The 26100-nt window shown below is 50.9% G+C and overlaps 1 protein-coding gene across 1 annotated transcript in view; it reads left to right on the forward strand.

Moving 5' to 3' along the window:
• Smyd2 (SET and MYND domain containing 2) overlaps positions 1 to 25272 on the forward strand; it is a 51611-nt gene extending 26339 nt beyond the window's left edge. Inside the window, exons 3-12 of the mRNA XM_027418712.2 lie at positions 4317 to 4427; positions 6482 to 6542; positions 7707 to 7831; positions 12862 to 12929; positions 15373 to 15475; positions 18012 to 18122; positions 19217 to 19337; positions 20808 to 20982; positions 22994 to 23102; positions 24905 to 25272. Of these exons, the coding sequence (XP_027274513.1) occupies positions 4317 to 4427; positions 6482 to 6542; positions 7707 to 7831; positions 12862 to 12929; positions 15373 to 15475; positions 18012 to 18122; positions 19217 to 19337; positions 20808 to 20982; positions 22994 to 23102; positions 24905 to 24985 (1065 nt within the window). The 3' untranslated portion in view covers positions 24986 to 25272. The remainder of the gene's footprint in view (positions 1 to 4316; positions 4428 to 6481; positions 6543 to 7706; positions 7832 to 12861; positions 12930 to 15372; positions 15476 to 18011; positions 18123 to 19216; positions 19338 to 20807; positions 20983 to 22993; positions 23103 to 24904) is intronic.
• Positions 25273 to 26100: the final 828 nt, after the last annotated feature.

Raw genomic sequence — 26100 nt, forward strand, 5'->3', positions numbered from 1 at the left:
ATCCATGTCCAGAAGGAATGCCAAGTGAACCAAAGTCAATTCTAAAGCCCATTGGTATTACCGAGGCAAACCTAGCTTGATGCGGCCAAAGTTCTGTCTCTTTGTGTCCTCCATTTTACTTCCTGTTCTAACATGGTCATAGGCTACTTGAAGTCAAACACTCTGCGCTCCCTGCTTCTGGCGTCAGCAGCAAGGCTGACTTCATGACTAACACTGATTACAAATGGACATGGGCCAGGCTTCTTGCTTCTTGTGTGTTGGCATCTGGGATTGACTGTGAAGTACCTGGTCTGTGTGAGCCAATACCAATGGTCCAGTTTGAAGGGCCTTCATGCTCCACAGGCTTTGGTCCTTGGTCCGATTATCACTGTTGGAAGGTGTGAAATCACAGACTCAGAATTCCAGACCTGCTAAGTAACGGGGAGGATCATGTTATTTACAGCCTAGCAGACAGGTGCACAGGGATTAGGAGGCCTGCATGGCCTCCCTTAGTAGCTGCAGAGCAGAGTCCGAATGGGGGCCTCTGAGAGTCCTAGGATGGTAGCCATCCTGTTCCAGGGCCTCTGCTTCCCTTCACAGGGCTCCATTTGGTGAGCTTCTCTTCCCTTGGAAGGTAGACCGATCATAGAAGTCAGTGTGATATATTATTCATGTGAGCACTAATTTTAAATTAATTATTTGAATAAATATGCTATATTGATACAATTGATTAAATTTGATAAACATTAACACTTCACTTTTTTCTCCTGGGAGCTTATGCCTGGGAGAGATACCAAGCCCTCTTCACAGTTGAGGAAACCAAGTGTAGAGATCCTGGGCTTTTGAAGACAGGTTGCTCTCTGTAGCCTTGGTTGGCCTGGAACTTATTCTGTAGACCAGGCTGGCCTCGAACTCAGATCCACCTGCCTCCCTGGTGCTGGGATTCAAGGCGCACACCACCTTGCCTGGCTGGAGACCAGGGTTTTTCAAGCCCCTGGAGTTTCAGTGGGCACTTGCTTGTCCCCTGTCCTACCTGCTGGTGCTGCTTTTCCTGACTTGCCACAGGCCTCCTCGTCCCTTTCTCTGTACCCTGTGGCCACCCAGACTGGGCAGCAGTCTGCTGGGCCCGTTCCCTCCTCTGCCTCTTCCTCGGGCTCCGTGGTGTAGCCTCCAGCTAAAAACAGCTCCTGTGCTCCCAGGGGTATATCTTATCCTCTCTCCCTGCTCTCGGTTATCTCGGGCACGGTGTTATTTAACTCCACACAGCATCTTGGCACAGAACTTGAGCCCCGGGGATCTGTCAGACGCCTCAGTAAATCATGAGGATGGATTTTGTGTCTTTCCCTTGGGGTTCTGTAGAGGAGAGGGACAGGGGCGGGGGACACTCAGCCAGCAGCTCTCCTGATGCCTTAGGAATACCAGGCTTGGGTGTAGGACCTGGGGTCCCACCTGTGAATAAAGCAGAGGCGATGCCTCTGTTCTAACGGGGGCTAATTATGTCATATGCCGGCAGTGGGGAGAACTCAGATAAAAAAAATCGAGGGAAGGGAGTGTTGGGTGAAAGCCTTGCTTGGTGCAGGTTGCTTGAGAAGGTGACTGTGGAAGAACAGAGGTGTGGAGACCCGGGACAGCCAGGGAGCCATGTGACAATCTGGGAACTAGAGCTAGACAGCAAATACTGCAGGGGCCCAGGATTTTGAGAGAGGGAACAGGAAGGGTGGTGCTATGACAGCTTAGTCAGGAGAGTGTGGAGGAACAAACCCTGAGGACTCCCGTCCCCACAGCCTTGCAAGGTGTGGTGAGAACTTGATTTTGTGTGCAAGGTGAGAAGTCATCAAGGGTTCTGAGCTGAGACCTGAGTTCTAGTTAAGAGTGTCCCTCTCTCCAGTGTTCAGGAGGCCAAGGGCAAAGGTATGCATGCAGCTGAAGGAATGTGGCGGTAATCTTGGCAGAGCTGGTTGGATGGCTGATCCTGGTGGCAGAGAGATGAGTCTCTGCACCCCACTCACTCCCCATCTGTAGAGGCGTGTATGTGTATTCATGCATGTGTGTGTGTGTTGTAGACGTGAGACCAGCTTTGTGTGCCATTCTTTATGAGTTGTCCACCTTGTGTTTTTCAGCCAGGGTCTCTCTCTGGCCTGGGGCTAGCTGGTTAGGCTGAGCTGCCTGGCCAGTGAGTCCCCAGGGATCCTCCTGTCTCTGCCTCCCCAGTGCTGAAATTACAAGCACACCACCTCACTCAGCTTTTTTTAAATAAGGGTTTTTGGGCTCAAACTCAGGTCCTGTTGCTACCAGGATGACTTCAGATGTTTGCTGTAGGCTTCTGAAAGAATGGACATGCTGCTTCCTGAGCTGGGGAAGGCAGAGAGCAGAGCCGGGGCCTACCAGTTCTACTGAGCACAAGAGAGTGTTCCAGGCTTCTCTAAGCACACAAGCATCTGACGGTTTTTCCACTCTCCCCCAGCTCTTCCTCCTGGGCTCTTATTCCTGCCACTGTGGAGGTTTCCTTTCTGTTGCTGTGATAAAACACTCCGGCTAAAAGGAAACTGGAGAGGAAAGGGTTTATCTGGCTTGTTTGCATCATAGAAGGTAGTCAGTTCAGGACTCACAGCAGAAGCCTTGGAGGGAAGCTGCTGGTTGGCTTGGTCAGGCTTTGCTCAGCCTGCTTCCTTCCTTATCTAGCCTAGGCCCACCTGCCTAGGGGATGGTGCCGCCCTCAGTGGGCTGGGCCCTCCCACATCAATCAGTCAAGACACCCTCTTACAGGTCAATCTGGGCAAGGCAGTTCTTCATTTAAAGTTTCTGTCTCAGATGACTCTAGTTTGTGTCAAATTTACAATAAAAACTAACCAAGATGGCTGCTTTTCTTGACTCTGATTCTTCTGGGAGAAGCTACCACATTGTTATGTTTTTTGTTTGTTTGTTTTGTTTTATTGGGTTTTTTGTTTTGTTTTTGTTGTTGTTGTTGTTTTGTTTTGTTTTTGGTTTTCGTTTTGAAACCAGTCAGTAGTGATATTGTGGTGACTGGTGAGTTTCCAGTCGTCTTCCATGTGCCTGTCAGCAGCCTTTGTGCTGTCGTTTGCTCTCACCCCCAAAGGACTTAAAACACCACTGTGCCCTCCTGCCACCTCTCCCCTCTCCATGGAGGTGTTCCCACCCCTCCTCAGATGACTGGAGTCTTCACCCCCCTACCAAGGGCAGAAAGGCTGCAAGATGAGATAGGAAGAAATATAGTTGCTCTAATAAAAAGTAATTCTGAGGAAGCCGGGCGTTGGTGGCATATGCCTTTAATCCCAGCACCTGGGAGGCAGAGGCAGGTGGATCTCTGTGAGTTCGAGGCCAGCCTGGTCTCCAAAGCGAGTGCCAGGATGGGCTCCAAAGCTACACAGAGAAACCCTGTCTCAAAAAACCAAGAAAAAAAAATCTGAGGGACCTGTGTCATCAGGTCCCCAATAGATGCCTTTGCTGGACTCTGGGTGCATGACAGACCCCCAGTTGTTCAAAGTGGCCGAGAGAGAGTTGTCAGTGATTTGTCTTGCCTTGAGACCAGAGCTGGAAATCCAGCAGCACATAGACCTATTGCCCAGCGCTCCTGCCCTGGTGAGTCTCAGCTCACACAGACTTCCAGACAGGAGCAGCTGAGGAAGAAAACAGGAAACATTCAGGTATGGCAGCTCATGCTCGTAATCCTAGCACTCAGGAGGCTTGGGCAGGAGGATTGCTATGAAGATAAGTCTATTCTGGGACTACATAGTGATTCAAGACCAGCCTGAGCGTGAGACCCTTAAAAAATCCCCCCAAACCAACAAGAAACACCTTGGCTGAGCTAGAATTACAGTTAGAGGATTGTGTCTGTCTTTACAATATGGTGTTGGCTCTAGTCTGTGAGCATTCCCGAGCTTTCCAAGAGGAAGTGTGTTCTACTTGACCTTAACTGGGGTCTTACTGCAGCTTTCTTCATACTTTAGTCTGTATTTGTGTCCGTATTTTTTTTTGTGTGTGTGTGTGTGTCTATGTCTATGTGTCTGTATGTGTCCATCCGTGTGTGACTGTGTATCTATGTCTGTATCTCTGTGTGTGTGTCTATATGTGTATGTATATCTGTGTGTGTCTGTCTGTGTCTGTGTGTCTGTATGTCTGTCTATCTGTGTGTGACTGTATATCTATGTCTGTGTCTATGTGTGTGTATATGTGTGTCTATCTGTGACTATGTATCTCTGTCTGCCCATCCTTTTGTGACTGTGTCAATGTCTGTATCTGTGTGTGTGTGTCTGTCTGTCTGTCTCTGTGTGGATATATCTATACATTGACAGTTTTGTTTTATAACACCTGCCCAGAAAGAAGACTGGCCTCTGCACAAGCTGGAGTGCTCATCCATGGTTGTTTTTGGGGAGAACTGGAATCCTTCGGAGACGGTGCGGCTCACAGCAAGGATTCTGGCCAAACAGGTGAGGAAATTCGATAATATTTGGCTGCATCGGTTTTCATTAAAGGTCAGAAAGATGAGTGGCTGAGCCGGGCTGAGCATGTGGTTCCATATTCTTGGACTTCAGCTCCAGTCACATCCATGAGGAGCAGAGGGCTCTCGGGTGAGTAGTTAGCACTCCTGGGCAGTTAGAACGTTGCTTGCCCCAGAACAGGACATAGCCATACTGATTCAAGTCAGAGTTTCTTGGGGTTCACAGAAAAGTATCGCCATGACTTTACTTCATGGAAGACCAGACCTGGCCAGAAATTCCTAGAGCTTCTTGTGAGCCGGGAGGGTCAGGGAACCTCTGTGCTGTGTGGGTACATTCTGTCCCCTGCTTGTATGTCGCCCTGCTCCTCATCAACTGTTTGTCACTGCGTGGCCAGTCCTTCCCAAACACTTGAGGATGCATGCCTTGTCGGTCAAGGCCTGGGTTTTGAAGTCAGTGGGAAGACTTAAAGGGCTTGTCTTTGTGACCCACTGAAACATTAGGGCGCTCTGGAGGCAGCATGTCTGGAGGGTGGAGGTCTTGCTGTCTGTGTCAGCCTCTGAGCTGTAGATTGCTTCAAGCTCACACTGCATCCACCTCTGCCTCTTCTCCCAGCACCTCCCAGTTGGTCTGTTGTTGTTTTATTCTAAGGTGAGTATGATTATAATGGCTAGCTAGCATGTGCCTGTCCCCAGATCAAATTTAGGATCCTGGGTGTGTGAGAAGAAGTGGAACATTCTAGAACTCTGAGGTCATCTTCCCACTGCGTTCAGCTGGGGTCAGGTGACTGAAGTGACTCTCTGTCCCTGAGTAAGTGGAGCAGGAAAGACAGGGGGAAGAGTGGCTTTCCCTGGGGAAGGCCACCTGCCTCTTCCTAAGTGACAGTTCACTGTGAACTAGTGGTCTGTGGCAGACAGAGGAACAGGGGAGTGGTGTGAATGGTGAGGTCTGGGGGTAACCAGTCCTTTATTGCATCAAGCCCTGCCCACTGGAAGAACACTCTCTTCCTTCCCTCAGCCCTCCCAGGGTCTCTGCAGTGATGTCCTAAGATCCCAGAGGAGCTCATATTTTTTCCTGAGTGAGGTCTGTCTCACCCCCTGTACTTCTACCCCCACTACCCCCTTCCTCCCCCACCACAATGACTTCCCACAGAAGTGTGCCCGTGACTGTCTGCTCTGTCTGAGTGCTGGGGTGGGTTTAGAGGTTCCCTTTATTTTCTGTTATAATTACCACTAATCGACTAGTCAATGAAAAGTTACCTGTCCTTTTCATCTCCATAGGAATAGGTGATTAAAAAAAAAATAGATCATTTGTATTCTAGTAGCTTGCAAAGGATTAGGGGAGATGGGCTACCAACTACCCAGGGGAAGCTTAACATGTTAACTAGGGAGGTGAGAGCGCCCTGCTAGACCAACCACCTGTATCCCCAAATTGAATGGCCAGATTACAAAGCCCAGGCCTCAGGCCAGCTCCTGAGCCCTGCCTTTCAACTCTTGTCAACACCAAGTTTATTCATGTTCTCAAAGCCTCATGGGTTCACTATTGTTAGCTCCTCTCAGGGCGTCTAGAACAAAGGAAACAGGCGTTTCAAGTGTGGCTGGGCTTGCAGATACAACCCAAAGTGTTCCTTTTGAAATGTGGGATTTGAGATCGTTTTAGCCTATGCTTAAAGACAGTGGAAAATGGATGGGGGGTTTTCATTTTGTTCTCTTTCAGAAGGAGAAGCAATAAATAGGATGGTTTGTCTGTAGACGCAGCCCTTTTAAGTCGGGCCCTAAAAAGTTGTTTTCTGGCCCCGTTCTTTTCGGTAATGAGCATTTCCCAGCCTACTGTGTGTGCAGCGTTGTAGGGCATTAGGGGTACTGCTTCTAAAACAAGCCCCTTTGGATCTGGGGGTCGGGCAGACTCAAGCCAAATGTGGGCTCCTTGAGTAGCGTTCTTCTTCGAACATGGTTGTGTTGTCTTCACTTGGACATAGCAAGGGGAGTGCTGTGTTTGAACCCAGGCGTTAACATTTCTCTTTGATTTTTGTCACCAATTACTAGAAAATCCACCCAGAGAGGACGCCTTCAGAGAAACTGTTGGCTGTGAAGGAGTTTGAATCCCGTAAGTATGTCTCTAATAGATACTTTTTAAAAAAAAAAATTTAGTCACAAATTCAGTGCCCATCAGGCAGATTGAAGGCAGAAATAGTTCATTCTCTCTCTCTCTCTCTCTTTTTTTTTTTTTTTTGGTTTTTCGAGACAGGGTTTCCCTGTGGCTTTGGAGGCTGTCCTGGAACTAGCTCTTGTAGACCAGGCTGGTCTCAAACTCACAGAGATCCACCTGCCTCTGCCTCCCGAGTGCTGGGATTAAAGGCCATGTGCCACCACCAACGCCCGGCTAGTTCATTCTCTTACTAATGATTTTTAAAATTGTATTTTGTACTTGTATTTTGACTTATGTACTATTTTGAAATATGTTCCTAACATTGTTTCTCCCCTGAGTTTACAAGTTTATCAGGAAGTGATGCAGGATCACACAGTGATCCTCTCTGCTCCTGCCATGTTGGGTGTTTTTGAGTGTTAGCTGGTCTGTGGTCTGGAAAAACTGATGTCCGTGTGTGCACCCATGTGCTGTGCATATATGCAGGTGTTTGTGCACACTTATACAGGTTTGTGTGGAATCCAGAGGACAGACTTAGGTGACACAGTTTACCAACTGAACTATTTCTTCAGCCCCCAGGTGATGGCCTTACCAAAAGGCCTTAAATTGGGGCTGCCCAACTGCTTGGCGGTGGCCCAGATCTCAGGGTCCAGTAAGGGACCCTGTATTAAGAAATAAAAGGAGCTTGGGATAAAGATATTCTTTATTAGAAAAACACCAGCCAAACACAAGTCAGAGTGTGCCCAAGGCAGCCAGGCAGCGAGACCAGAGAGAAGGGCTCTCCCATGTGCTCGATGTCCCTTAAGAGCCCATCCCGAGTCATCCTGACCTCACCTTGACCACGCCTTGACAGGCATGGTCAGGCACACCTGTAGCCAGCCTCTAACAGGCGTGGTCTCCTACAACCCTGAGCCTGGGTGTCATTTACAGTTGCTTCTTTCTCAACTCACTGCCCGTGGTCAGTTGGAATTTTATGCCTTCATGACCTCTGAGTGATGGAGGAAGAGACAGTTTTTCATTTAGACAGTGTCATGGGAAAAGTGTTCTCTGGGGCTCTGTGGCGCCCGCCATGTTGATTGTAACAGGAGGGATGGGGGTTCTGTAGTGATGGGTTGTCTCTCACAGATCTGGACAAGCTAGACAATGAGAAGAAGGACCTCATCCAGAGTGACATCGCCGCTCTCCATCAGTTCTACTCCAGGCACCTGGAGTTCCCCGACCACAGCAGCCTCGTGGTGCTCTTCGCCCAGGTAAGGGTGCCAAGACTCACTAAGACCCCCGCATTCCCTTCCCATGCCCCGCCTACAGTGTGAACTCATGAAGACACAGGGAGCTTGGGATGGTATCTACCTGACAAGGTCCTGGACCCTGGGGAGGTGAAACAGGTACATCCCTGGGGCTCATCGGCCCAGCCAGCATAGCTCACTTGCTGAGTTCCAAGCCAATGAGAGGGCCTTTTCTCAAGAAACAAGGTGGACTGGGGTGGAGAGATGGCTCAGAGGTTAAGAGCATTTTTTTGCTCTTACCAAGGATTTGGGTTCAGTTCCCAGCACCTACTTGGTGGCTCAGAACCATCTGTAACTGTAGTTCTGGGAGATCCTATGACCTCACTGGGCATGCATTGTACATACATACAGGCAAAGTATTCATACACATTAAATAAATAAATAAATAAATAAATAAATAAGGAGGACATTGCCTGAGAAACAACACCCAAGATTGTCCTCTGGCCTTCATACCTGTACACACACACACACACACACACACACACACACACACACACACACACACACACACACTCCATATGCTAATAATGAATGGAAAAGGTAAAAAGGCACTGAGCATTATTTATAGATGAAGTGAGTCTTTTCTTACTTCAGCCCCAGTGAGAAACACTGTCAAGGGTTCAGTGAATTATATGTTTCTGTAGCTGTGTTTCAGTGTGGTTTTCATAATCAGAAAGTTACTCCATGTGAAAGGTACCATGGCCCGGTTTCAAATGTTAAGGTGGAAGCCAGTGGTCTTGCTCGTTTCACACCCTGGGTTTGCACCCTCCCCAGCATCTGGGCCACTTTTCTCGAGGGGTGGTAAGACATGCAACACGCGCAGCTTAGGAAGTTTGGGCTCATGGTTTGAGGGTGCAGTCCATGGTGGGCAGGCAGGAGGCTGGCGCAGGAGAGAGGTCCCAGCTGCTGTACACACACTTCTCATTGGCCTGTCACCCCAGCCCGTGTCCTGCTGCCATCCAGGTTAAGATGAGGTATTACCACCTCAGACATGCCCAGAGGGTTGTCTCTGGAGCAAGACTAAATCCTGACAGGCTGACAGTCAATCATCACAGCACCTGAAGATGTCGGGTGAGGGTGTGGACAGAGATTTTGGAAAACTGTATATACAGGAGGTTTTTCTCACTGAGATGTGTTTGTATGAGAAAGCAGAACAGCCAGGTGACGTCTGTCACAGGCGGTGGCAAAGACCTTTCCTTTAACAGAGTGGTGCCTGCTGGCAGGCCTTCCGTGCGCTGATGAAACCATGTGTTCATATCAAAGGTCAAGTGTATGTGTGGGGAAATGAATTAGATATGCGTGTGCCTGAGGGAAAACACACACACACACACACACACACACACACACACACACACACGTATGTGCGTACCTATATATAGGTAGGTAATCTATCCCTTATAACCCTTGTACTGATTAAATCTTAGTGTCCATTCCAATACTATTCATATGCCCCCTGCATGCTTCATTTCTGTTTTCTGTTAATATGACCTCGTACAGCCCAGGCTAGTCTCAGACTCAGTGTGTAGCCAGGAACGACACCAACCTTCCGATTCCCCTACCTCCACTTCCCAAGTGCAGGAATTACAGGCATGCACCACCACACCCAGGTACCCTGGGCAAGCACTCCACCAACGGAGCCACATCCAAACCCCACACACCACCACATAGTCCATGTGTGAGTTTTAGGGGGATTTTAGTACCCCTGAAGAAAATGCTAAAGCACAAAAGCTGCCTTGGCCTCCAGCTGTGCACGCGCGCGTGCGCCTGTGTGTGTGTGTGTGTGTGTGTGTGTGTGTGTGTGTGATGTTCTACCCCTGGGCCGTTCATCCAGCCCAGGAGGCTCTTGCAGGGTAACTCGAAGCAGCAGCAGCTGGCAGCTCAAGGTGACTGCACTCCTCCTCGGAGCTGTTTTAATCCCTGCAAACCTGTGCATGGCTGAGATTTGTATTTTTGGTGTGCAGCCTACATCTAGTTTAAATGCTAATTATGAGAATAGCTTTAGCAAGGCACTTACGCCTGATTTGACTCAGCGGGGGAAAAAGAGCCATAGCCCATGCATCTTTCTTAGTGTGCAAGTTCACTTTTCTTCTCTAGGGACATCTCAGAAGGGAGGGGAGGTTGGCAGGAAAATTGCTATGCAGTTTGGCTTGAACGCCATCACTGCGTGTCCAGAAGGAAGAGTGATGACACTCGTTCCATAGGAGAACATTCGTGCACACTCCCACAGTATAAGGGGAAGGGTGGAAGGAGTGAGAAGACAGGCGTCAGAGGCTCATCCATCCAGGGCGACCACAGTGGAGGGGGGCTGCAGCTCAGAGGGCCAGGAGCCCAGTCCCCAGGGCCTGGGGAGCTGACTGTCCCTCCATCTGTTTTGATAGCTCTCTGCTTTCTCGTGATATTGTTACTGATTGTCTGGGAATTTCACATCATGAATCCCAGGGGTCTCCCAATCACTCTTCCCTTTAGCGGGCATTTGTCCGACATTGTGGGTACCACGAGGCCTGAGTTCAGCTGGAGAGAGCTGTTGTCTGGTACCAGCTGATGTCCTAACCAGTAACACCTAGGAATGGAGTTCATGCTCCAAGAGATTTTGTTGAATGAAAGAAAATCCCAATTCATCCTACCTAATGTGCGTTGGCAGCCGCTAGTTAAAGCGCCAGTGATATACTTGGTCAGGATGGAGGAAAGGATAGCATTCAGTCTGCTACTTAAGAAAGTCGAGATCTTTGCAATTGGTTTATGAACCTGTAGTACTCACCCCTTCCTAATCCTTTTCCCCTCCTCTTCTCTTCTCTCCCTTTCCCTCCCTCCCCTGCTCTCCCCTCCCCTCCCCCATCTTCGATCCCTCTCCCCTCCCCCTGCTCTCTCCCCTTCCCACCCCTTCTTTTTTTTCTTCCTCTTCCTTCTTGCCCCCAGTACTGCCCCTTAACTGTGGTAAGCCCAAGACCCCTGGGCTTTCCCAGGAACCCTTTAATTTTATGTAGTCCTGCCTCATTCACAGTTAACAGACACAGCTTATCATGAGAAATGGCAGAGCTGGCGCAATGGCTGAGCCAGGCAAGTGTGAGGACCCAAGCTCAGATCCCAAGACCCCCATAAAGCCAGATGCAGTCATAAGCAACAGTGCCCCCAGCAGTGGTCCTCAGGCAATATGAGAAGTGGAGAAGGAGAGCCTCCAGAGTCGTGCACAACAGCAAGCATGGTTACACTGCAGCAAACAAGACACCCTGTGTGAAATAAGGTGGAGTGTGAGCTCTGACACCAAAGGTTGCCCTTCAGCCTCCACACACAACCATCCCACCCCAGTTCTCCCACAGAAAGGAAAAGTTTTTAAAGGAAAGCAAGAGTAGTCTGCTGTACAGGCGATGGCCTTTGTCAGAGTATCCTGTCTGAATTACGGCTCCTGTTACTCAAACTCACGTGTCACCCATGGGGACCCAGGAGCTCTGGTTTCCATATTTGTAAGGTGGGCTGCTACACTCCTGCTAGCAAGATACTGAGGGTTTATGAGGTGGTGGATCTGGGATGCCCAGCGTGGTCTGGGTGGAAGAGGGGCTAAGCAATGCTCTTTGAAGAAACCTTCAGCGGTGCGGCCGGGTCTCCAGGAGCAGGAGGAAGTGGGCTTCTGAGAGGTAGCAGGACTAAATCAGTTTGCACACATTTCAAAGTCTCAGGAGTCCCAGCCACCTCAGCCCTTGTCACTGGCTGGCTTTGTGACTGTGACTCTGGTTCCCATCTCTCATCTTCTAGGAAGAGAAGACACTAAGTCTTCCAGCCCTGAGCTTTTCAGTACTTAGAGAGAACACGTGTGGGATTTTCTCCCAACTGGCTGAAAGTCGCCCTGATTATCCTTCTGGGGGAAGTGCCCTGCACATTGTGCTTTTTACTATATATGGAAAGAGAAATTTGCAGAATTGGCATCCATAGCCATCACTTTCAGCCTTTTGACCTTGAATTAGACCTCCAGTGTGGTAAAGTTGCCATTTAGGAGGGAGGGAGGGAGGGAGGGAGGGAGGGAGGGAGGGAGGGAGGGAGAGAGAGAGAGAGAGAGACAGAGAGAGAGAGAGAGAATGCATGCAAGTGTGTGCAACGTGTGTACATGAGGAAGCCAGAGGCCAACCTTGTATGTTCTTTCTCCAAAGCTGTCCTTTGTGTTTTGAGATGAACCCATCACTGGGATCTGGGGCTCACTAGTTAGGCCAGGCAGACAGCCAAGGAGCTCCAGGGATCTGTCTGTCTCTGCCTCCCTGGGGCTGGAATTACAAGTGTACACTGCATGCCCAACATTTTTTTCCATGGCTTCTGGGGATCAAACCCAGGTCCTCATGTTTGCAAGGCTATGACTGAGCCATCTCCCTGGCCCAGCTCTAACCATAGAGTCCTTGGTATTCTAAATGCAATCATTCTTCTCAAAGATGAGAAAGGGCCCAGAGATTGATTTAGCTGGAATGAGAAAGACCAAGTCTCATTGACTTAGGGTTCTTGGTTCCTCTACTGCTCCGAGGAAGGACCATAATCCCATCGATGAGTAAAAGCTTCACCTCCTCATCTTCTGAGATAGACATTGGGTTACTTGGTTCCTTTTCTAAGGGAAGATGATTTGGGGATGGGCTCCAGATCACACACGCACACACTCATTGGCGCTCATGACCCGAGGTAGTCTGATTCACAAGCATACGAACAAAGCTTCAATCCCAGAAGCCCATCACGTGTTCCCAGTGTCCCCACACCACTCTGCCACTCTGAGGGTAGCCACATGGAGAGGAGCTTTTGACAGCAGCATGTCTGCTTCTGTTTGTTGACACTTGGAGCTGATGAGTAGATTATATTTGGACAAAAGACGTCGTGCTGCAAGAAGAGCTTCAGCACCACCAAAGCCAGAGCATCTTATATAATTTGGCAAGAGCTAAAGCTGAAGGAATGATGGAGAGCTGGGTGGTGGGGGAGCTGGAACTGGAGGTCTCTCTCTCTCTCCCCTCCCCGTTTCTCTACAGGTGAACTGCAATGGCTTCACCATTGAAGACGAAGAGCTCTCTCATTTGGGGTCGGCGATATTCCCTGAGTAGGTTGAGTCTGACTTCGTTCCTTTCCCTTTGTACTTACTTAACACTAATTTGATTTTCTTACATAACCCACCTGACTGCGTGTGGCAGACAGGAAACTCCAACTGAATTAAGACAGCTTTTAATCTGCCAGATTTCAAAATATTTCCCCTACACTTGAGGATCTGGAGGTGGCAGTTAGCAGAGCGGTGGCGGTGACATCCCGCCAGGCCCAGAGCTGTTGCTAAGGAGTGTCAGTGCACAGGGGAACAGCCTGCGGCCCGCAGGGAAGCGCACTCTCTTCGGGTCCTTAGATCTGGAAATCTTGTTTCTTAGGCTCAAAGTGAAACATTAATTGACGATGCAAGAATTAGCCATGGTTTGGGTAGAGAATATGTGAGCTCTTGCCCTGCTGCCCTTTTTGGAAAATGCCAACGGAAAGTGTCACAGTTTGGAGGGATGCTAAGCAAAGAGAGTGAACGAGAGAAAAATTTCAAGTGTTACCGGGTATTTTTTTCCTCATGACTTCAGGAATATTTGGATGATCCCTGAAAGTCTAGCTAATGTGGAGCTCTTTTTGGCTCTGATGTTAATGGAAACTCCAGAAGGATCCGTATGTCACAGGCGGAGCCAGGGGAGCCCCTGTGCACCCTGAGTTGGTTCACACTGTGCTGAGGATGCCACACACCAGCTCCTGGTGTGCCTATCTGCTGCCAGCTCAGGCATCAAGAGAATCAGAAGAAAGAGACCTGATCAAGCCGACCCTAGTCCCTGCAGCTTTCACCAGAGAGAGGGTCTGGCGTTGGCCCCGAGGCCAAGGTGTGGTTGGTTAGCTGCAAGAGCAGGCATGGTGAGGACCAGAGTGCCTCTCGACAGAGACTCTCTTAGGCAAGAACAGAGAAAAGAGACATAGGGCTCTGTGCAGACAACCTGGATAACCATGGTACTTAACTGAACTCGGCACAGTGGCCTCTGTTTATGAATGTCTGAGGGTGTCTGAATTGGGGGTCTCACTGTCTCCAGAAGTGGCAATCCCAGATCCCAAGTTACTTGGCTGTCTGTCCTAATGCCCTCCCCACCACTTTCAACAGCTTGTTCAGAGAGAGATAGCCTAACACTTTTCCAAGATGGTTCTAGAAGCCTCCTCTGCTTTGCTTCTAATGTGACCTTTGGAAGCGTTGCTTAACAGACGTCCTGGGGCCTGATGCCCTGTGCATCCCTTGTCAGGAATCTGAGGAGGCTGTAGTACAGGGTGAGGTGTTCCTCCCTGGGGAACAAGACCAAGAACAGGCTGCCTACTCATCCCAGGTGTAAAGCCAGTCACCCACTCTACCCACACCTCTAGCAGGCAGAAAAGAGGGGAGGGTCACTGGGGCAGTATACCTGCAGTGGTCCTGAGACCCCTTTCCTTTTTTTATATCCTGGGACAAGAAAGTGACGGGCTGTGGTCTCTCGGGGGTCAGGCAGTGCTGGCCCTGTGAGTGGTATATACAGGGACAGGTGTGCCCGCCCACAAGAGCCTAAGCCCCAGTTTCGGCATTTTTAATTGGGGAAAAAATCCTTTGGGGCTGAAATCACATGAGTATGTGATTTCAAAGGCGGCATTTCTGAGATCAAGCACTTTCCCCTGTAGTTTAGAAGTTTCTGTTCTCAGAACTCTGACCTTGATATAATCAGAAAGCTCAAAGCACCTCGACTGGGCGAGCCTCTCCCGTCACTGTCCCTAAAAAAGCAGACAGTGAGCAGCGGGAGCGGCCATGTCCCAATTTCCCAGATTTGGAGGTTGAGGTGCTTCTCTGGGTCCTTGGGGGGTCACAGCCCTCCCTGCCAAGCAACTGGCATTTCTCAACATCCAAAGGGAACATTTGAGAAACGATCCACTTAGACAAAAAAAAAAAGCCCCTTTTGTCTCGCACCCGTGTGTACGTGGGGGGCAGTCAGCTGCTGGCCTTGTTGTTTGAGTCTGTTCAGCAGGAGTACTTAGGCTAGTGGGTGTTCCTCACTTAGAGCTTAGAGATCACCTTTCATATGACATTTCATATTTGAGTATGTTGAAAGACACTGGGGTGAGGGTGTGGCTCACTTGGTAGGGTGCTTGCCTGGCAGGCAGGAAGCCCTGGGTTTGGGCTCCAGCACTGCATCAGCTGGGCCTGGTGGGACAAGAGGAGGATTAAGCCATCAAGGTTGCCCATGGCTACATAGTGAATCCTAGATCAGCCTGGGCTGCGTGAGACCCTGTCTTAAAAAACAAAAGAAAATAAGCAGCAACCCCCCCGCACACACACACACACAAGAGGGTAGGTATTGTTCTAAGTATGCAGAGAACATCCTCTTGGAATAGTGTAAGCTGTCTGTATCCATACTTTTCACCATCTTACAAAGATTCAAACTGGTAGGCAGCGAGTCACCTCCGACGTCTGCCCATGGCCTTCAGACAACTGCGTTTCCTCTTTTGATTGACAGTGTTGCATTGATGAATCACAGCTGTTGCCCTAACGTCATCGTGACCTACAAAGGGACCCTGGCGGAAGTCAGAGCTGTACAGGAGATCCACCCTGGAGATGAGGTGAGAGGGTAGCCATGGTGGCCGGGCATGGGATTTAGGCTGTTGTGACAGGCAGAGCAGCCTTATCCACATGGCAGGACCTGACTCCTGCAGCTAAACCTATTGGTCCCATGGCCTTCCCTGGGTTATCTATCAGATTTGGGACCTGACTTGATGTCCTTTGCTGAGTACACGGGCTCTTGCCATTTTCTTAGGCCAGACAGAAACAAGAAATAAATTCGAGTTAAACTCTTTTTTTCCCCCAAATTCATTTATTTTACTTTGTGTATCTGAATGCTTTACATGTATGTATGTATGTATGTATGTATGCATGTATGTATGTGTACCATGCACAAGCCTGTTGAAGCTCCTAGATCTGGGGTTACAGCACCATGTGGATGCTGAGGATTGGACCTGAGTCCTCGGGAAGAGCCAGTACTCTTAGTGGCTGAGCCATCTCTCCAGATCCCTTCAGTTAAGTTCTTAGCCAAGATTTACAGCCTGTGTGTCCCTGCTGCCAGACAGTTGACTGGTGAGTTCTTACAGTTCCCAGATACTCCACAGAACTCTTAACATCGTTGTCTGCATTTGTTGCTTTTCTTGTGACAAAATGCTCTTAACAAAAGCAGCTAAATGAAGGGATGTTCTCATTTTGTGGGTACAGCCCTGTTCAGCTGACAGTGTTAGCCATCACGTTATTGAGCAGATAGCCCAGCAACAGCCGATGGGGCACCATTCCAAGTGGCATTCGAGGTTTGCTTCTTAGAAGGGGTGGCCACGTGCACACCCAGATCAGGGAAGTAGAGGCACTTCCAGGACAGGAGGCTCCATCATTGTCTTCCTCCTGTAATGTAGGGTGTAGAGAGAGTCACGTGTTTCACCACCTGTTTCCTGAACTGTTTCTCTTTCTGATGCCGTGGTCACCTGTCACCTTGTGTGATTACATTGTCTAGGTTTAGTTTTGGTTGAACTGGTACTTCTGTTTTGAGGGACATGTCACCATCAGTGCTGAGTGGCAAGAGCCTTGATGTCTCTGAAAGGTCTCCAGCAGTTCACAGCTGACATTCGAGCCCCTTTTCTCTATGCTAAGTCCCCCATGAGGTGGGGGGGGGTATCCTATCTGCAGCCAGGATATTGAGCTTTCTGAGTGGCTGGTGGAGATGAGCCTTAGGCCTCTTTTAAAGCAAAACAGAATAAAATGCCCAACCCTGGCTTCCATGGACTGGAGAGGCAAATGGCCTGTCTTCCTGGATAGACTGTTAGAGCCTTGAAAGGTGCCACTGGGGTGGCCTTTGTCGCCATCTTCTGGACGTATGTGTCTGTTGCACTGCCTACGGGTCACGTCAAGGAGTCAGTCAGGTCTGGCCCTTGCCACACCTGTGTTGCAGGAACTGGCTGTTGTCTTTCTTTCTTTGTTGGCATGCAATCATGGATTGTTCATGTGGCAACTTCAGTTTGGGGAAGTCTTCCGGGGTTATTTGCCCTCAGACAGAAAGGAGTCAATTCTTCCAGGTTCCAGGTATTAGATAGAACCAAGATTAGATGCCCCAGGCTTGCCCCTTGAGTCAGGGAGGCACCGGTGAGGCGCTGACTACCACAGCCTCTAGTCCTGTGCTGTTGTCTCTGACTGCCTGGCAGAGGCTGTGGGCACTGCCACACTGATGACAGTGTCTGGGTGTGTGGGATGCAACCATTGCTGTCCCTATGAATAGATGAGGGAACTACCCAAGCAGACCACGTGTGGCTGAGGATAGCTATGAAAGTCCCCCAACACAAATTCGTAAACATATTCAAATACTATCGAATCTTTGTGATTTTTTTTAAACTTGTATGATTCTCAGTCATGAGGTCAAAAGGTGGTGCACACCCAAGAGGGCTGACCTTCCCTGTAACGTCCGTTCTGTAACAGGTGAGGCCAGGAGAGTGAAGGAGCCCTCCCGTGTTCCCTGGCCATCATCAGGTCACAGCTGCTGCTGAGTGAGGCCACAGTCACTTGTATCTTGGAAGCCATGTTTGGTACCCCGCCCCCGTTGCTACTTAGAGTTCCCCCCACCCCCACCCCCCACAGCTCTTGCTCTATTGCATGATATCAGTAGGAAAGGTGAACAGACCTGGGTGTGTAAGGCCTTACTCTCCCCTGCACATGCCCAGCAGAGACAGCAGTGAAGGCCCAGAGCCATCCACGTCAGGATGTAAAGAGAATTAAATAAGGGCCAGGCAGAGACTGCGGGGCCTAGTGCTGAGTCCTGAGGCCCTTGCTGCTGTCCCTGAGCCCAGGGCAGGTCCTCGGCCCGCTGTTTGGTGAAGCAAAGTGAAGGATCCTTCTGTCTCTTAGTTCCCAGCTTAGGGGCTGAGCCTATAGACTTTCTCACCACCACAAGGATGTGGACACAGTTCCACAACCTCTAAAGAGATCCAGAGTTAAAGTAAGCATGTGGCCATCAGTGACAGCCCTGCTCTCTGTCTCTCCCATAATCCCACGTCAGAGGTTTGCAAAGCCACAGGAGTGGTAAGAACTGCAATCCCTATCGCAAACCTCTGGCCTCTCACACCCTAGGTGTTCACCAGCTACATCGACCTGCTATATCCAACAGAAGACAGGAATGACCGGTTAAGAGACTCCTATTTCTTTACCTGTGAGTGCCGGGAGTGCACCACCAAGGACAAGGTCAGTTCACTGATGGGGCAGAAGAGAAGGGTGCTTGTTAGTGCAAGGCCCCTGCTGTGAGCCCACTCTGGCCTCTCCCCACACACTCAGTGTTTTGACCCTTTTAACCCGTGTGACAGAGACAGGCAGAGGGGGTGCAGCTGGGCTGGGCTCTGCTCAGGTCTGCTCCTCAGCTGGAGAAACACCCCCAGTCCACTGTGCAGGTGGGAGAAGGCTCTACCAGAGCTCTGTTCCTTAGAAAGAAGTGGCAGCCTGGGCTGTGACGATGGCCCTCAGCAGAGTGCTGCCTCAGCAAACACAAGCACCTGAATTCACTTCCCACCAGTGCATGTAAAAAAGACAGATGAGAGGAAGTAAACTCACAATCCCAGCACTGGGGCAGAGGGATGGTTAGGTCACTAGAGCCCTGCTTGACGAGAGACTCTGCCTCAAAAAGCAAATTGGGGGCTGATGCTGTTACCTCGGGGTAAACTTGAGGACCTAAGTTCAAATCCCTGGTACATTAACTATGTGTGCCAGTAACCCCAGGGTGTGTATGTGTAGGTAGCATGGAGGTAAGATTATTGGAGCTTGCTGCTTGCAGCCTAGCTTCAGGTGCAGTGAAAGACCCTGTCTGAAGGGAGTAAGGTAGAGAGTGAGAGAGCAGGGCACATGAAGTCCTCCTCTGCACCCCATGTGCCCAGGCATGCCACCCCCTCCCACCATGTTCAGCAAAAGCAAAAATAAGGTGGGTGGTTTCTGAGGAATGGCATCTAAAGTTCATCTCTGACCTTCACATGGCCGGACACACATGGTCAGGCTCAGGCTTTTTCAATGTGTCGCCAGGACCTACACAGCCCACATTTTCAGGGCCAGCCCTGGTCACGGTCTCTCCTGACTTAGAGGCAAACACAGACCTCTGGCCCACAGAAAACACATTTGGGATCCTGCCTCTGGAGGACTGGCCCCAAAACTCACAGTTATGGTTTTGTAAAAAGGGAACAGTGTGGGGTTTCTTTTAGATCTAGAACCCGAGCCTCAGCCTCAGGGAATGAAGGTATGATTTGAGCAGTTTGCCCTGGAGGGGACACCTCACACTGTGGACATCCCCTCAGGACAAGGCCAAGGTGGAGATCCGGAAGCTCAGCAGCCCACCACAGGCAGAAGCCGTCCGAGACATGGTCAGATACGCACGCAACGTCATTGAGGAATTCCGAAGGGCCAAGCACTACAAATATAACCTTTCTGTGTGTCCCTTCTCTCGCTGGCAGGAGGTGGTGGGGAGCTGGGGAGGGAGGAGGAGGAGAGGGAGGAAGAAAGTCTCCTGTGGGAAGGCAGATGGCCTCACAGCAATGCCAGCTCTGACAGCACCTTAGGTTAGAGGTGCTACATGGGGGAAAGCTACCCCCTGGAGGGCCATGTGTGTTAATGTTTTAGTACAGGTAGGCACAGTGCTATAAGCCTTGCTCAGCCCCGGCCACAGGGACACTGACTAGTGGACATTGATGGACAACAGGGACCCTGTTGGTGGTGGCAGAGCTAGGATTTTGCTCACCAGAATCCATGTTCTCACTGTACTGCAGTGTGTTCTTGGGACTGGAAAGGAGATGGGATTTGCATCCTACCTAGCAGAATTTAAAACCTTTCCTTCCCTCCCCCCACCACCTCTCTCTCTGCCTCCCTCCCTTCCTTTCTTTCTTACCCCAGGGTTAGGGATTGAACGTAAGGCCTTGCGCATCCTCTGAGCTCTGTCTCCAGCCCTCTTCCTGCCTTCTTGCCTTCTTTCCTTTTTTCCCTTCCTTCCTTCCTTCCTTCCTTCCTTCCTTCCTTCCTTCCTTCCTTCCTTCCTTCCTTCCCCCAGTATTAGGGATTGAACCTACGGCCTTGCATATGCTCTGTCTCCGGCCCTTTTCCTTCCTTTCTTCTTTCTTTCTTTCTTTCTTTCTTTCTTTCTTTCTTTCTTTCTTTCTTTCTTTCTTTCTTTTTGAGAACCATGCAGGAGGATGGTGGGCTGGGCAATAGTTGAAGTATTGCCCAAAGTCTCTTTTTGACGTCTTTTCATGGTGTGGTCTAGACTAACAATGAATGCCTTCCACAGCCCAGGCAAGCTTTGAACCTGCCCTCATGAACAGCCGGGGTGGTGGCCTGCATCTACCAGGCCCGTGAGGCACAGTGTTTTCTAACATTAGAAACCTTTCAGACTCTCTCTTTCCCTGGGGCAGACGGGACTTTTCCTGTCTCCCTCTTCTCTTCTGCCCTCTCTCTGTCTGTGTCTCTTTACCTCTTCTTTCTTTCCTTCCTTCCCCCTTCCCTCCCCTAATAAAACTTCTTACTTAAAAAAAAAAAAAGAAAAAAAGAAAGAAACCTCTCGAGAGGCAAGCTTGGGAATCCTTTCCGTGGGGCAAGGCTTTCTAAACTGTGCAGGCTCCCAGGCTGGGTGAGCTTGAATTCCACAGAAGACAGCGGGCTCCATCCTATCCTCACTGCGGGCCTGCTAGCTGAAGCTAGCGTTTGCTTACCAAATAGGCCTTGGGGTTCTCCATTTCTGCAAGGAAATTGTAATTGCCTTTAATTCTGTTTGCCCCTCTGTAATTTACTCTTCCCAGAGGCAGGGAGTGGGGCACAGGGGGAAGAAATAACCCTGCCTGCCCAGCCTAGGATGCCCCGCCCCACCCTCGGTACCGTTATTTCCTTGACCTTCAGCACCCCCCAGCGAGCTGCTGGAGATCTGTGAACTTAGCCAGGAGAAGATGAGCTCCGTGTTTGAGGACAGCAATGTGTACATGTTACACATGATGTACCAGGCCATGGGCGTGTGCCTGTACATGCAGGACTGGGAAGGAGCCCTGAAATACGGGCAGAAGATCATCAAGCCTTACAGGTGGGTTCGAGTGGAGCCGCGCGGCTCGGCATGAGCATGGCGGCCGCTCGGGATGAGCATGGCGGCCGTGGTGCAGGAGTCTTGCCCAGAACAGGTACTGTTTCTTGGTACCCACGTCTGGATGTGGGTCCGAGGCGCTGCCCCGCTAAGCCAGCCTCCTCCACCCTCCCAAGTTGCTCCCTCGGGAAGCAGGATGGCACGGATCACCCACAAAAGTTCCTTCAGGCTGGAGTTAGAAAGGCAGGTAGCTTACATCTGTGCACACCTGCCTCTTCTATGGAGTGGAGGTGGGGGCGGGGTGTCTCACAACCCTCCCTCCGCACCCCTGCACGCCGTCTGTCCCCTTCTGCCTTTTCACCCTGCGGTGCCAGTGGCATCTCGAAGACCTCTAGGGTCAGTGGGCTGTGTGTGATTACTGGGGTCGCCTCCTCAGAGCCAAATAAAACAAGCTGGGATTCCAACCTGTAGAGACAATGACTTAGAGAAGAAAGGGCCCACCTTATAGAGGTTACCAGACGTGAATGTGGGAAGCCATGGCATTGTCTCCTGCCTCTGATCACCCACTCCAGGGCTGAGCCCCCCCCCCCCCCCAACCAGGCCTGTACATTAGGACTTCCTTTGGAGCAGTGTAAGCATGAAACCGGAAGTCCTCTTCCCCAGAGTATTCCGGGTAATCCTGGTGAGCTCCAGAAGCCCAGGCTCTCTAAGACTAGAAACTTGTGCCCCTAATCTCTGCCATCCACTAACCCATTGTGCCCAGGATCGCCAGCAGGGGGAGCCAGCGAGGAAGCCAGCTATTCACACCTCCTGGAATGAGCTAAATAGGAGACCTCTGACCTCTTGGAGGGATGAGGAAGTTCTCTGGTCTCAAACCTTACTCTGAGAGAGGGACACAGGCAGACAGCATCCCAGCTGAGTAGCCATTGGCCCCTCCCCAGCTTCGGGGGTGGGAGTGCTGCAGACTCAGGGCTTCTCGAGGCAGCTTGCCGCCTCCTGCCTGGGAATTCAGTTCAGCATGGACAGAGTAGAGCAGACTGCCTGTGATAAGCACATCTTCCACACCTGCTCAGACACGCCCTCACAGCTGTACCCTGCGCTCTGCTCCCAGGGAGATGGCCCTTTCTTAAGCATACTTCACCGAGCAGACCCGAGTTTAGACCCGAGACATGGTCTTCTGCTAGAGCAGAGAGAGGAAGAGGGCAGAGGTGTTCTGGCTTTTGAGGGCTTAGGGTATGGCAGACAGTTGGGTTTCTCAGATACTATGTGGTTATGCACATGTGTGTGCATGCCTCTGTGTGTGTGTGTGTGTGTGTGTGTGTGTGTGTATGTGTGCATGTGTGTGCATGCATGTGTGTGTGTGCATGCATGTGTGTGCGCATGCATGTGTGTGTGTGTGCATGCCTGTGTGTATGTGTGCATGTCTTGGTATGTGTGAGTGTGTGCATGTGTGTATGTGTGTGCAATGCATGTGAGTGTGTGTGTGTGTGTGTGTGTGCAGGCCTGTGTGTGAGTGTATGTGTGCATGCCTGTGTGTGTGTGCATGCATGTGTGTATGTGTGCATGCATGTGTGTGAGTATGTATGTGAGTGTGTGTGCATGCCTGTGTGTGTGTGTGCATGTCTTGGTATGTGTGAGTGTGTGCATGTGTGTGTGTGTGCAATGCATGTGAGTGTGTGTGTGTGTGTGTGTGTGTGTGCATGCCTGTGTGTGTGTGTGTGTGTGTGTGTGGCCTGTCTGTCTGATGGAGGGAAGAGGCCTGGTTGCTGCTGTCCACGTGAAAGCAGTATTTGCTTTGACATTTCTCCAGTGCCTTGGTCTGAGTGCGGCTGAAGTAGAAGTCTGGGTGTGTTTATGCCCTCCCATGGTTCTGATGTGGTTTCACCTGAAAACCCACTGCAGAGCACTTATGGTGTCTCTGGGGGTGCATACTGCCCGTCCCCACACTCGGCCTAGGACCTGGTGCACTCTGGGGAAGCCAGGCTGTATGGTGACCTGTTGTTCTTCTTTCCAGTAAGCACTACCCTGTGTACTCCCTCAATGTAGCCTCCATGTGGCTGAAGCTGGGAAGACTGTACATGGGCCTGGAGAACAAGGCCGCTGGACAGAAGGCCCTGAAGAAGGTATGTGGAGCTCCAGCTGGGGGAGGCCGGTGGCCGCAGGAATTGAGAGAGTGACCAGCTCTAGGGTACCCTCTGGCCATGGCATTCTGGGGTGCTTTCCGCAGATGGTGGTGGGATGTGATGCTAAGCCTGCACTTGGTCTAACCAGGCCCATCAGGCAGGAGTGCGCACAGCAGTGGGGCTGAGCTAGGAGAGCTGCGGAGAGAGTTCTCCACTTGTCTGTTTCCAGTGCCTGGGCTTGCATCTGGAGAGTCACTCAGGGTTAGGGTGTTGCCCTGGCTGTGAGCTTAACTGTGATCTCCATTCACGCAAGCCAGTCACACAAGGGCTTCCCTGTGAGCAGTGAGGTAGAGTTTCCTGCTGGGGAGGGTCGAGGGGGCACGGTGGTCCTTCAGGTAGGACCCTTGAAGCTGGGAGCTTTAACCTTGCCAGCCACGCTGGGACTAACACACTTGTGCAGAAGGCACAGGGGCCCAAGCATGTGCCATCTGTGTGTGTGTGTGTGTGTGTGTGTGTGTGTGTGTGTGCGCGCGTGTGTGTGTGTGTGTGTGCGCGCTTGTGTGTGTACGTGCGTGCGGGCGTGCACGTGTGCATACATGCATGTACAGGTGTACTTATAAATACGAGGCCAGAGGACAGCCTTAAGTGTACTTCCTCAGTCCACATGGTTGGCAGAGTAGTCACTGACTAGGATAGGCTGCTCTGCCGTTGAGTTCCAAGGACCCTCCCATCACCACCTCCATGCTCAGCTTTCTTCCGAGGGCCTGGGCCTAGGAGTCGGGTCTATGCCTAGGACAGCACAGTTACCTTCTGAGCTGTCACCCCAGCCCTGCTGTCCGTATGGAGAGCCCCTCATGGGAGCCACATCACCTTCCTGAGAGATAGAATCTCTGTTTTCCATGGATGTTGACAGCACAAGGTGACTTCCAGGTTGGTCTGTTGACTCTCTTTGAGAGGTTTTGTACAAATACTGCAGCCACAGACTAGCCTGGTCTCCCACATTTCCCCAAACACCTGTGGAGTGTGTGGGAAAATGGGGTCACACACCACATCCCAGATCAGAGTCAGGGTCTGGCTAAGAGGAAGTGTGAAGAGTTTCTGTTGATTTTCTGTTGGTGTCACGTCTTTGTCTCAGTGACCCCCAGGGAAGAAAGTGACCTAGTTAAGTCCCCGTTGGAAAGCATCAGTGAGTCTAAAATTTCTAGAATGGTAGGTTAGAAGCATGGTATGAGATGAGGCCTCTAGGTCTCCTCCTGGGTATTTGCAGGGTGGGGAGGAGGCCGTGAGGTGGAAGGGGTGGGAGTAAGGCTGAGAGGAGGAGGAGGGGATGAGGGGGAGGAGGGGAGGAGGAGGAGGAGGAGGAGGAGGTGAGGAGAGGAGGAAGAGGAGGAGGTGAGGAGGAGGAGGAGGAGGATGAGGAGGAGGAGGAGGATGAGGAGGAGGAGGAGGAAGGAGGAGGAGGAGGATGAGGAGGAGGAGGAGGTGAGGAGGAAGAGGAGGAGGTGAGGAGGAGGAGGAGGGGATGAGGAGGAGGAGGAGGGGATGAGGAGGAGGAGGAGGAAGAGGAGGAGGGGATGAGGAGGTGAGGAGGAGGAGGAGAGGATGAGGAGGAGGAGGAGGAGGGGATGAGGAGGTGAGGAGGAGAGGGGATGAGGAGGATGAGGAGAGGGGATGAGGTGAGGCTGTGGGGGCGGCTTGCGCGCTGTGTCTTGAGCTCTGACATGCAGCATGGCCCTGCTGAATTGGGCTCGGTGGGCTAAATGGGGCTGGGCTCATGGGCCCCATGCCTTGCTGTCTCCTAGGCCATTGCCATCATGGAAGTAGCTCATGGTAAGGACCATCCATACATCTCCGAGATCAAGCAGGAAATCGAGAGCCACTGACTGCTCCTTCAGAGACCTCACAGGGCTTGAGTATTTCCAGCCCCACGGGCCACCCCAGCCTCTGCAAAGCCTTGCCCGTGCCGTCCGCGTTTTCAGGTTCATGCTCAGCTCTGACCCTGAAGTCATCTCCAGTGCTTTCCTTTCTTTCTAAGGGTCATGGTATGACTTCATGTAATATAGATTTGGGGCAGATCGAGCTTTAAAAATGCGATTATTTTTCCTCCATGCCTGTTGGGATGTTCTGCATAGAGTTGAATGAGGAAAGAATAAAAGAGCCAGTCCTTGAAGTGTTTGTTTTCTAGCATGTGTGAGGACATGCTCTGTGTACATGCATGTGTGTGTGTCTGTGTGCGCGGGCGCGCGTGCTCGCGCTCAACATGCATGTGTTGGAGGGGTGGGCTCCTTCTCCATCAGTTCTTGAGCCCAGTTCTCTGCCTGAGAGAAGGGTTAGTCATCTTCTTTGGTCTACAGTTACTCTTACAGAACAGTCACTCTAGAGGAAGAAGGGAAGGTGCTAGGAGCAGTCAGCTGGCCTGAGTGTGTGTGTGTGTGTGTGTGTGTGAGAGAGAGAGAGAGAGTGTGTCTTGAGTGTGTGTGTGTGTCCTGTGTGTGTATGTGTGTGTTTGTGTCCTGAGTGTGTGTGTGTCCTGAGTGTGTGTGAGTGTGTCCTGAGTGTGTGTGTGTCCTGAGTGTGTGTGAGTGTGTCCTGAGTGTGTGTGTGTTTGTGTGTGTCCTCTGTGTGTGTGTCCTCTGTGTGTGTCGTCGTGTGTGTGTGTGTGTGTGTGTGTGTGTAGTGTGTGTGTGTGTGTCCTCTGTGTGTGTATCCTGGGTGTGTGTGTGTGTCCTGAGTGTCTGTGTGTGTCCTCTGTGTGTGTGTCCTCTGTGTGTGTGTCCTGGGTGTGTGTGTGTGTGTCCTGAGTGTGTGTGTGTAGTGTGTGTGTGTGTGTCCTCTGTGTGTGTGTCCTCTGTGTGTGTGTCCTCTGTGTGTGTGTCCTGGGTGTGTGTGTGTGTCCGAGTGTGTGTGTGTCCTGTGTGTGTGTGTGTGTCCTGGGTGTGTGTGTGTGTGTCCTGAGTGTGTGTGTGTTCTGAGTGTGTGAGTGTGTCCTGGGTGTGTG

This window comes from Cricetulus griseus, chromosome 5 (genome assembly GCF_003668045.3).
Source record: "Cricetulus griseus strain 17A/GY chromosome 5, alternate assembly CriGri-PICRH-1.0, whole genome shotgun sequence".
In the NCBI taxonomy this organism is placed as follows: domain Eukaryota; kingdom Metazoa; phylum Chordata; class Mammalia; order Rodentia; family Cricetidae; genus Cricetulus; species Cricetulus griseus.